Source organism: Garra rufa, chromosome 7, assembly GCF_049309525.1.
Source record: "Garra rufa chromosome 7, GarRuf1.0, whole genome shotgun sequence".
Classification (NCBI taxonomy): domain Eukaryota; kingdom Metazoa; phylum Chordata; class Actinopteri; order Cypriniformes; family Cyprinidae; genus Garra; species Garra rufa.
In genome coordinates this window covers 38,217,265-38,228,785 of record NC_133367.1, presented here as the reverse complement: position 1 = coordinate 38,228,785, position 11,521 = coordinate 38,217,265, and the positions used below count along the sequence as shown (strand labels likewise).

The following is an 11,521-nucleotide window of genomic DNA, read 5'->3' as shown; positions in this document are numbered from 1 at the left end:
CTTTTCCTCAGTTTTGAACTCTGAAAACTGGACAGTAGTGAAGACACGCCCACAATAATGTTCTTGCAGTCTGGTTTAATAAAGCGCGCCTGATACTACATACAAATTACAGAATCCTTAAAGACACAGTACACTCTAAAACAAAAGTCTGTAACATAGCTATTCGCGTTCGTAATGCGATGTTCTGCAGGATCCCTGCTGAAAAAAAAATTAACAATAGAAACCATCACAGAAATTCTCACACAAAAACACTTACAAACCATCAGCTATTATCAAAACCATTAAAAACAGTTTCCTGTAGTGTGTTTTGAGACATATTCCATTAGGATTTGTTGGTTTTAACAAGCATTTTACATTTTTTTATTGTATAACATAAAGCTAAGCGAAAAATGCAACATGATAGACTGTCATAATTGTCTCTGTTTAATAACTTCAAGAACAACTATCATAAGTGTTCTTTATAAGCAGACAGGGTAAAATGTGTGAAAGTATAAAACGATAAGAAACAAAAATTGTTATTCAGTGGTGGAAACAAGCTTCTGCACTTTTAAAAATTACAAACTCGAAAAAAAAAAAACATTCTGAAATGTTTGTTTGCTTTTTGTTTGATTTTGGGGTTACATATAAATGCTCTATGTTTTATCTTGTACGTTTAGACATTTTTGTCCATTTTTTCTGTCTTCCAGTTCCTCCGGAATAATTCTGAAGATTTTTAAACATAACATGAAGATGATACAACTTTTTTACAGGACTTATTGGATAGAAACGGCAGCTCAGGCAATATACAGCATGTTTAAAGAATGGAGCAACAGCAGCATTTGGCAGGATAACCTTTGGTGTAGACTTTGTGTTCGGTTCCATATACAAAATAAATGTGAGTTTTCTCATTCCAGGCGTAATGCACTCGCGTGATGGGAATGAGCTCAATGGTCTGCCTCTGGAAAATGAAAAACAGAGTTAGAACATGCTTTGTCTCCATATAATACAACATTTTCTACATCAATTACTTCTTAAATATACAATTTCTTATATCTTTCACTTTCAGAATTAAAATTCCCCATGTCATCCAAGATGTTCATGTCTTTCTTTCTTCAGTCGAAAAGAAATGAAGGTTTTTTGAGGAAAATATTCCAGGATTTTTCTCCATATAGTGGACTTCAATGGGGATTGACTGGTTGAAGGTCCAAATTGTAGTTTCAATGCAGCTTCAAAAGGCTCTACACAATCCCAGCCGAGAAATACAGGTCTTATAGCGAAACAATTGGTCATTTTCTAAAAACAAAAAAAACAAAACACTCTATACTTTGTAACCACAAATCTCGCACTAGCTGGACTTCACGCAAAACGTATTCACATTGGAAAAGTCACACGTGATTTTCTGGGGGGGATGGGGGGATTTGCCCCTCTCTGGTCTATGCATCCCTGCCTCTGCTGAAATATTTTTATCCCCGGTGGGAATTAAACATCCTGTGAAGCCGCTCCTTCATCCCCATCTAAATGATTCGCCATACGCGATTTGAAGTCCCGATCTAAATCAAATGATTCGCCGTTCGCGCTCTGAAGTCCCAATCTAAATCAAATGGTTCGCCGTTCGCGCTTTGAAGTCCCGTTCTAAATCAAATGATTCGCGATTCGCATTTTAAAGTCCTGTTCTGAATCAAATGATTCAACATACGCGCTTTGAAGTCCCGTACTGAATCAAATGTTTCTCATTATACGCATTGAAGTCCTGTTCTGAATCAAATCGGTTAACCGATTAGTTTAAAATATGGTACGCTATTTGAAATAACAGCCATTTCCAGCCGCGCCTGCTATTTCGCAAGTCTGTCGCATCTGGCCGCGATCACACCGAACGCGTCTTTTAGTTCTAAAAACGCGAGGCGCACAGCACTGCCTTTTTTTGGTGACTTTTAATAAAAGAGCGTGCTGCGTTTTTTTATGTTGCTAAGCAACGACCAAAACAGCTGTCCTGTCAGTCAAATCAAAGGATTATAGCGCGAGCGCTCTAAAATCTTAGTTTTATGCTGTTAAGTAAACTGTTATATTAGCAGAAACCCTAAATAATACAGCTCCGGGTTACCCACGATAGACACAAAAGGTTTCTCCTCTATTTCTTGCAGTCTCCGGACTTTTTAAGCAACCGTAAAATTCCGTCACCACAACAGAAGGCCCGCCTCTCCATTCATTCGATTGGACAATGGAAAAGAACGCGAATGACGTTGGGCGTTTTTCCGCTCAGAGCGCTCCTGCAAAAACGCGAGGCGCCTGGGACGCATAAGCAGCGCGTTGAACGCTCACTGCCAACAGAAAACCATTCAAAAGAGGCGCCTCCATCTGCAAAAACGCGTTCGGTGTGATCGCGGCCTCTCTCTGCCGCTCTGCCTCCCGCACACACACACACACACACACACACTGCCACTCTCGTCACTTTTTTAAAATCCCCTACTGCGCGAAACATGAGTCCCGAAAACGCGGCGTCGAAGAGCTTGTTGTATGTAATCGTAGGACAAATGGCTCCTTAGTTTCAAATGGTTTGGGTACAAGGTGATCGCTTTTAAAATAAAGGCGTTTGTCTAGGTTAGAAGCTCATTTGAAACATTGCCACGGCTCATTTAAGAAAATGACAGCTCCGAAGAGACGCCGCTTTAGTTGAGGTAGTGCTAACCATATTAAAGAAAGATGATGATCATCATCACCTTATCGGTTACCACTGAAATGTAGATGTAATGTATTTCCAAATCTAAGCCCATCTTATGCGGAATGTTGCCTAATAGACTGCAACATGATAAAACCAATGGATAAAACAGGCACCTTCAGAATGCGTAAAAGACGCACCGGCACTTTTTTTTTTAACCGACTACCGAAAACCGGTTAACGTTGATACGGTCAACCACCGGTCAAACGGTCATCGGTTAACATCCCTACTTTGAAGTCCCGTTCTGAATCAAATGATTCAGGATTCACATTTTAAAGTCCTGTTCTGAATCAAATGATTCGCCATACGTGCTTTGAAGTCCCGTTCTGAATCAAATGATTCAGGATTCACATTTTAAAGTCCTGTTCTGAATCAAATGATTCGCCATACGTGCTTTGAAGTCCCATATTGCATCAAATGATTCTCATTATACGCATTGTAGTCCCTGTCCGAATCAAATGATTCAGGATTCGCATTTTAAAGTCCTGTTCTGAATCAAATGAGTCACCATTCACGCTTTAAAGTCCCATACCGAATCAAATGATTCTCATTATACGCATTGAAGTCCCATTCTAAATCAAATGATTCGTGACTCGCATTTTAAAGTCCTGTTCTGAATCAAATGATCTGCCATACGTGCTTTGAAGTCCCGTTATGAAATCAAATGATTCGCATTATACGCATTGAAGTCGCTTTCTGAATCAAATGATTCCGGATTCGCATTTTAAAGTCCCGTTCTGAATCAAATGATTCGCGATTCGCATTTTAAAGTCCCGTTCTGAATCAAATGATTCGCCATACGCGCTTTGAAGTCCCGTACTGAATCAAATGATTCGCGATTCGCATTTTAAAGTCCTGTTCTGAATCAAATGATTCACCATATACGCGCTTTGAAGTACCGTTCTGAATCAAATGATTCACGATTCACATTTTAAAGTCCTGTTCTGAATCAAATGATTCGCCATACGCGCTTTGAAGTACCGTTCTGAATCAAATGATTCACGATTCACATTTTAAAGTCCTGTTCTGAATCAAATGATTCACCATACGCACTTTGAAGTACCGTTCTGAATCAAATGATTCACGATTCACATTTTAAAGTCCTGTTCTGAATCAAATGATTCACCATACGCACTTTGAAGTCCCGTACCGAATCAAATGATTCTCATTATACGCATTGAAATCCCTGTCCGAATCAAATGATTTGCAATTCGCATTTTAAAGTCCTGTTCTGAATCAAATGATTCGCCATAAGCGCTTTGAAGTACCGTTCTGAATCAAATGATTCACGATTCACATTTTAAAGTCATGTTCTGAATCAAATAATTCTCATTATACGCATTGAAGTCCCTGTCCGAATCAAATGATTCGCGATTCGCATTTTAAAGTCCTGTTCTGAATCAAATGATTCGCCATAAGCGCTTTGAAGTACCGTTCTGAATCAAATGATTCACGATTCACATTTTAAAGTCATGTTCTGAATCAAATAATTCACCATACGCACTTTGAAGTCCCTGTCCGAATCAAATGATTTGCAATTCGCATTTTAAAGTCCTGTTCTGAATCAAATGATTCGCCATAAGCGCTTTGAAGTACCGTTCTGAATCAAATGATTCAAGATTCGCATTTTAAAGTCCTGTTCTGAATCAAATGATTCGCCATACGCACTTTGAAGTCCTGTACCGAATCAAATGATTCTCATTATACGCATTGAAGTCCCTGTCCGAATCAAATGATTTGCGATTTGCATTTTAAAGTCCTGTTCTGAATCAAATGATTCGCCATAAACGCTTTGAAGTCCCGTACTGAATTAAATGATTCGCGATTCGCATTTTAAAGTCCTGTTCTGAATCAAATGATTCGCCATAAGCGCTTTGAAGTACCGTTCTGAATCAAATGATTCACAGACAACTAACCGTGACCTTTCCAACATGATTAGATAATGTGTGAAGTCCAGCTAGTGCAAGATGAGCATTTGTGGATAAAAAGTATATAAAGTGTTTATTTCTTTAGAGAATGACCAGATGAGCCAGATGAGACCCTTATTCCTTGGCTGGGATTGTTCAGAGCTCTTCAAAGCTGCATTGAAACTGCAACGGGTTTGACCTTCAACCCGTTGACCCCATTAAAGTCCACTATATGAAGAAAAATGGAATGTTTTCCTCAAAAACCTTACTGTTTTTGACTGAAGAACGACAGACATGAACATCTTGGATGACATGGAGGTGAGTAAATTATTCTGGAAGTGAACTAATCCTTTCATACAGTTAGAGGAGTGATCTACAAAAGAGCAGTGAGTAGTTTTCTCTGTTTCTTCAGGCTGCTTTCTGTTGAGCACAAGCTCTGATCTGGTTTCTTTTAGGAATCCACAGGAGTAAGCCAACAGGAATAAATTCCCAGAAGAGTGGGGGGCTGAGATGTAGCCCCCCACTGGGGCTTTTTGGGGTTTCATCAAAAGAAGTGTTTGATTTGTTTTAATACCTGTTGGAGAATTCGGCAAGTGGTGGCGAACTGAGCCTGGTGTTCCCTCACTCCACTTTCAGACGCTGCGTTCACAGAGCTGTCTGGGAAACTGACAACTGGATAAACCTACAGTGATGAGACAAAACTTCAGTGTCACAGCTAAACAAAAAGAGTTATGCTGTAAAATGATTGTTACATTCATATTTAGAGTCAAATAATTTCTGGTCTACATGTGAGAAATATGCTACTTAGTCTGTTTCAACAAGTAGCCTTTTTGGACTACTTCTGAGTTCAATATGTTTACATAGTTTTCAAATAACTGAAAATGTTTCATGTTTTGACCCTATTAAATAACAAAGGCATCGTGAGCACCATGGTTTGACTCACCATTGGAGCCATATCGGTAAGCAGTTTCTCTCCACTAATTTGATCAAGAAGCTCAACCGGGAATCCTGAACCCTTGTCGATCACAGCCACATAAATGTTGTTCTTCCTGAGATGATAAAGATAAGAACATTTGCTTGTTTGTACACAGTGAACTTCTTCAAATATGTTGAAAATACTTGTTAGCCATGATCTTCTCACCATGTTATTTTAAGTTTGATGAAGCAGAGGAGTTTTCCTTGCCCTTTGCATGTTTTGCAGGTGATTGAACCGACTCCTCCACAGGAATGACACCTGGAATGCAGATAATTTAGTACTATATTCTTACATTTTCCAAAGACTCATAAAAACCCTGATAAACCCACAACAACTATGCTAGCATGTTCTGTGTTGTTATACAGTTTCTAGTTGGTTACCAGTGTTCTGAGAGATATTTTATGCTAGTAGTTCGATTTACTTAAGTGTCGAAAATACACTTATGGAACACCAAAGAAGCAAAATAAGAAATTAAGTCAGATAAAAGATATGTGCTTATTGATAAAACACTTATTTCATAGATACATTGACTTTCAATAATTCAAGTACTTTTCAAGTACCTCTTCGGGAATATTGCTATTTTCAAGGGTTTTCTAGGTCTGTGAGAGACAGAATAACAACAAAAAAATAAAAACAGAAAAACGCATTTAAAAAAAAGTTATAAATTGTTTTGCATTTTAATAAGTGAAATGAGTATTTGACCCCTTTGCAAAAAATCACTTAGCAAAAACCTTGTTGGCAATCACAGAAGTCAGACATTTCTTGAAGTTGGCCACCAGGTTTGCACACATCTCAGGATGGATTTTGTCCCACTCCTCTTTGCAGATCCTCTCCAAGTCATTAAGGTTTTGAGGCTGATGTTTGACAACTCAAACCTTCAGCTCCCTCCACAGATTTCTATTGGAATAAAGTCTGGAGACTGGCTAGGCCACTCCAGGACCTTAATGTGCTTCTTTTTGAGCCACTCCGTTGTTGCCTTGGCCGTGTGTTTTGGGTCATTGTCATGCTGGAATACCCACCCATGACCTATTTTCAATGCCCTGGCTGAGGGAAGGAGCTTCTCAGCCAAGGTTCTTGCCCCGTCCATCGTCCCTTTGATGCGCTGCAGTTGTCCAGTCCCCTTAGTAGAAAAAACACCCCCAAATCATAATGTTTCCACCTCCATGTTTGACGGTTGAGATGGTGTTCTTGGGGTCATAGACAGCATTCCTCCTCCTTCAAACACGGTGAGTTGAGTTGATGCCAAAGAGCTCGATTTTGGTCTCATCTGACCACAACACTTTCCCCAGATCCTGTCATGTAGTTCCGGGCTGGTTCCACACCATTCTCATGATCACTGAAACTCCATGAGGTGAGATCTTGCATGGAGCCCCAGACCGAGGGAGATTGACAGTTATTTTGTGTTGCTTTTATTTGCGAATAATCACCCCAACTGTTGTCACCTTCTCACCAAGCTGCTTGGTGATGGTCTTGTAGCCCATTCCAGCCCTGTGTAGGTCTACAAACTTGTCCCTGACATCCTTAGACAGCTCTTTGGTCTTGGCCATAGTGGAGAGTTTGGAATCTGATTGATTGATTGATTGAATCTGTTCACAGGTGTCTTTTATACAGGTAACAAGCTGAGATTAGGAGCACTCATTTTAAGAGAGTGCTCATGATCTCAGCTCATGACCTGTCGGGAGCCAGAAATCTTGCTTATTGGTAGGGGATCAAATACTTATTTCACTCATTAAAATGCAAATCAATTTATAACCTTTTTTTGAAATGTGTTTTTCTGGATTTTTTTTGTTGTTATTCTCTCACTGTTAAAATAAACCTACCATTAAAATTAAAGACTGATAATTTCTTTGTCAGTGGGCAATCATACAAAATCAGCAGGGGATCAATTAATAATTTTCCCAACTGTAATTCATTTAAAAGGGTTGTCTACATACCTAGTCGTGCCAGAGCCCTGACACATATTACAGCGCTGATCTGAGGCATTTCGACCCATGCCATTGCAGGATCCACATCGAGTCTGAAACAATAGAAACATTATAATGAAACAACAGACCGAAAATACAGAAGGAAGTATTAAAAGTGACATCTGACCGACACATGGTACTTACCCTGCCTGAATTGACACATCTTCTGCAAGCAGATCTACCGAGATTCAGGCATGAATGACAGCCCTATATTTTGAATCCAACAACAACAAAATTAATCAAGATGAATTTTTTATTGATGTGTATCAGTTGAAAACTGAAAAAAAAAAAGTTTTACTTTGACAGTGGACGTGTGAGGAACGCGGACAGCTTTCACGCAGTCTTGGAAGAGGGAAGGAATAGGCACTGGGATGCTCCACGGACCAGGAGCCACTCCGAAACCATCCACCACTTGACCTGATAAATGAAGTGACATACATATTTAAATATAAACAGCCAAAACTATTTGCTCTGGAACAAATGATTAATTAATGAGACTAAAGACTGCCCATTATATTTACCCAAAATGAATTATAACTAATTTTTAACCAAAATAAAGACATCAGAGGCAGCGATAAATTCCAGAGGAACTGACCGAGGTACACTCTTAAAAATAAAAGTGCTTCACGATGCCATAGAAAAACCCTTTTGTCTAAATGGTTCCATAAAGAACCTTAACATCTGAAGAAATTTTCTGTCTCATTAAAAGGTTCTTTGTGAAGAAAGAAGGTTCTTCAGATTCTAAAAAGGTACGACAGAGTTGGTTCTTTAAAGAACCTTTGACTGAGTGGTTCTTTGTGGAACCAAAAATGGTTCTTCTATGCCATCGCTGTGAAGAACCTTTTAAAGCACCTTTATTTTTAAGAGTATAAGGCTGCTCTCAGTGGGCTCTCAGAGCTCACATCTCCGCAAACGTTCAGATTTTCAAATAGACGCTATCTTTATTAACAAACCTCATGTTTGAAGTCTAAACAAGAACATTCTCGCCTAAAAACTAAAACCAGTATTATTTATGAAATTATAGGGGATTTGGGTGAGTTCTGTTGTCACTAGAATATCGCACACCTCTCAGCAGATTCGAGGACCAGAAACAACAGTTTAGAATGACTTTCCTCACCATTATATGGTTCACTGTCCCATTCTGTTGTTCTGGACTCAGTAAAAGTCTCCAATCGGTACTATTAGGAGAAAGACATATCCAAGTTATATGTAAGCATGGCTGCCATGTGTAGTTGGATGTGATGTGTGATATATGTGAATGTTGCTGCTCACCCGATATGTGTTGAGAGGCTGCAGGTCTGTGAACACCATCTCTTTGGCTGGTTTAGAGCTGTAACAGCATTTGCTGCTGGCATATTTTATGAAGGCCTCCTGAGCAAGTTCTTCACTGATCGCAGGAATGCTAAGGATGTTATGTGTGAACTTTAGCTGGGTTTACAACATTTCACCAGTCATTTACAACACTAAATTTTCAAAATACTGATTATGAACTTGTGAATTAAACTGCTTGCATGCAAAAATGGTCAGTACTAAATAAAAAAAAATAACTTTATATGATGTCTCTTATTTTGGTAAAATAATCATATTATAATTATATTGTAAACGTCTGACCTCAACTGTATACCTTACACTACTAATTAGTCCAATGTTCAATGACTCAGAAACAGGGTGGAGTTAAATAAATGAATCCAGAACTGCCTCATTCATGATTTCAAACCATGAAAAGAAAACTAGTTTGGCATGGCATGAAAAATCACCAATGTGACCAAATGAAAGAGACAACACCAGACAAAGGATAGGGGTGATTATAGGTTATTCATAAGGGAAAATCATGAAATTTCTTTTTATTTTCCACTTAATGAAGCATTTTAATCTTTTAAAGTTCTTACTCAAAGCGTCTCTCTGGAACTCTGGATGGGGCTTCTGGTTGCACCGATCCAAAATCTGACGGTGGAATAACTGCAGATAAATAAAAAAAAAACACACCGTCAAGTTTATTAACAACATTTTGCTCTTTGTTTTAGCTGAAGCTACTGAAATTGTTCTCACCATTTGGTCCCAAACTCTCATATCCAGGAACGACAGGCATCAAATCTGCAGGAGGAGCCGTCGCCCCATCATTTGGCACTTGGTTTGGATCTGAATAATGTACACCATACAATTATTTCAACACACTATCTTCTCTTTTTTTCAGCAGATGTTCATGCTATGAGGATAGGGTAGAAAAGTAAACAGGAAACAAGTTTCTCTGAAGTTGCTGACTGACACTTTAGCTGCGCTTAGACGCACTATTTTAGTACGCAAATATGTTACTTATAGACTTTAAAGTGAACCGTACATAATTTACCTGCAAAAGATCCAGCAGGACACGATGGACCGGGGTGGGCTTCATCCTGGTCACTATTAGGAAAAAGATAAACAATTGATATTGTTATTAACTTATTACACCGCAACGCTGAAAAAAGAAGGTCGACACCGCAACCTCTGCCGTAAGGAAGGAAGAGAGAAAGAAAGAAAGAAAGAAAGAAAGAAAGAAAGAAAGAAAGAAAGAAAGAAAGAAAGAAAAGACCTTAAATGCCATTAACAAGACCTTAATTCCCAACCGAAGCTTTAGTTTGTCATCTTTTGTTGTGATTTCCGAGATTAAGAAGACATTTTACGTTGCTGCGTTTGTGGTATTTTGACAGATATTACTGGTGATTCTTACACAAAAGCAGCATTTATGTTATTTCTAAGGTGCTTCGCTTCATAATTTGGTTAATTGTTTTCAAACATACCTCAGCAAATGCGTCCTGTCCATCCTTGCAAGTGAGTTGTGAACTTTCGTTTTGAGAGAAGCGAGAGTTACGGAAGGAAGGGGAAAGGCAGGAGTGTAATCTGAGATGATTTCGTGACATGAAACGAATTCCAAATTCACCTCAATAACGTCAATATTAACTTCTCTAAACTTTACTTAGAACTCGTGTAATACTTTGTTTAATAACCATTTGCGAACTAAAACCTTGGGTTTGGAGAATGAGCAGATGTTTTGCATATGCATCAGCGTGGAGCGTTCGTACAGATAACTTCAGGGTTTATTTAAATGCAGTCATTTAAATGAGGAAGTTTCCCTTCAGGTTTAGCATGATGCTCTAAATGACAAGAACAAGTTCATTTTTAGGATACTGCTAATTAATCGAACTACTTTTTCAGTCACTTTTGGATCATTGCAATCAACAATATCATCAGAAATGTTATAGTTGCAGCCAGTTGACCCTATACTGACATTCCTCAATAGCACGTGGCAACAGTAGGCTACATATTGTGCAATGTTGGACATTTTAAAACATCAGAACTCACATGATCTCATTACATTTTTCATCTAGTGAGTTTTAATAATCTCAAATAAGAATATAGTTTGTCTTTTTATTAGTTTTGATTTAGTGTTTATGGATAGTCAAGTTGAGCGCATTCCATCATGGGATATAGTAGTGTTCTACGTAGTGTGCTCTAGGTGTTAGTATGCTTGTAGAATACTGGATGCAGTTTATAATAAGGCCTGTTCACACCATAGATGAAAAATATAGCGATAAATGCGATAACGGTAACTATGTAGTTTTAATTATCACTCTAAAGGCCAAGGACAATACTATCCCTGCTGGAAAAAAACAAACAAAAAACAGCTAAAACTAGCCTAGGCTTGTTGGCTGGTCTTAGCTGGTTTAAGCTGGAAGTTGCTGGTTTTAGCTGGTCTCCCAGCCTGGTTAGGCTGGTCTTAGCTGGTGGTTTCCCAGCCTGAGCTGCCTGGCCAGGCTGGAAAAGTGGCCAAAACCCCTCTAAAACCAGCCTGCTGACCAGCTAAAACCAGCCAACCAGCCTAGGCTGGTTTTAGATGTTTTTTTCACCGGGGATGTTTTAATAATGGTACGATACTGTACTCTAACGATAACGGCACTTGGGAATGATATCGTTAGAATCAGTTTTCCGAAAATATTTTCAA

General features: G+C 38.8%; 1 protein-coding gene across 1 annotated transcript; it reads right to left on the bottom strand.

Moving 5' to 3' along the window:
- Positions 1 to 60: 60 nt before the first annotated feature.
- LOC141339221 (protein SSUH2 homolog) lies at positions 61 to 10,388 on the bottom strand. Its single transcript, XM_073844849.1, has 13 exons — positions 10,320 to 10,388; positions 9,890 to 9,942; positions 9,592 to 9,681; positions 9,432 to 9,501; positions 8,815 to 8,944; positions 8,660 to 8,720; positions 7,841 to 7,959; positions 7,687 to 7,749; positions 7,513 to 7,595; positions 5,744 to 5,836; positions 5,546 to 5,651; positions 5,177 to 5,284; positions 61 to 937 (listed from the first exon to the last, which is right to left on the bottom strand). The coding sequence occupies exons 1-13, from the start codon at positions 10,340 to 10,342 to the stop codon at positions 794 to 796; spliced, it is 1,143 nt and encodes a 380-aa protein (XP_073700950.1). The 5' UTR covers positions 10,343 to 10,388; the 3' UTR covers positions 61 to 793.
- Positions 10,389 to 11,521: the final 1,133 nt, after the last annotated feature.

Bases quoted from the DNA above. Each gene is read 5' to 3' on its own strand.
- LOC141339221 (XM_073844849.1), bottom strand. From the start codon at position 10,342: ATGGACAGGACGCATTTGCTGAG. The intron at 8,945-9,431 runs GTAAGAACTTTA...TAACATCCTTAG, and splicing joins GTTCCAGAGAGACGCTTTGA to CATTCCTGCGATCAGTGAAG. The intron at 7,960-8,659 runs GTGAGGAAAGTC...TTCATTTATCAG, and splicing joins GGACAGTGAACCATATAATG to GTCAAGTGGTGGATGGTTTC.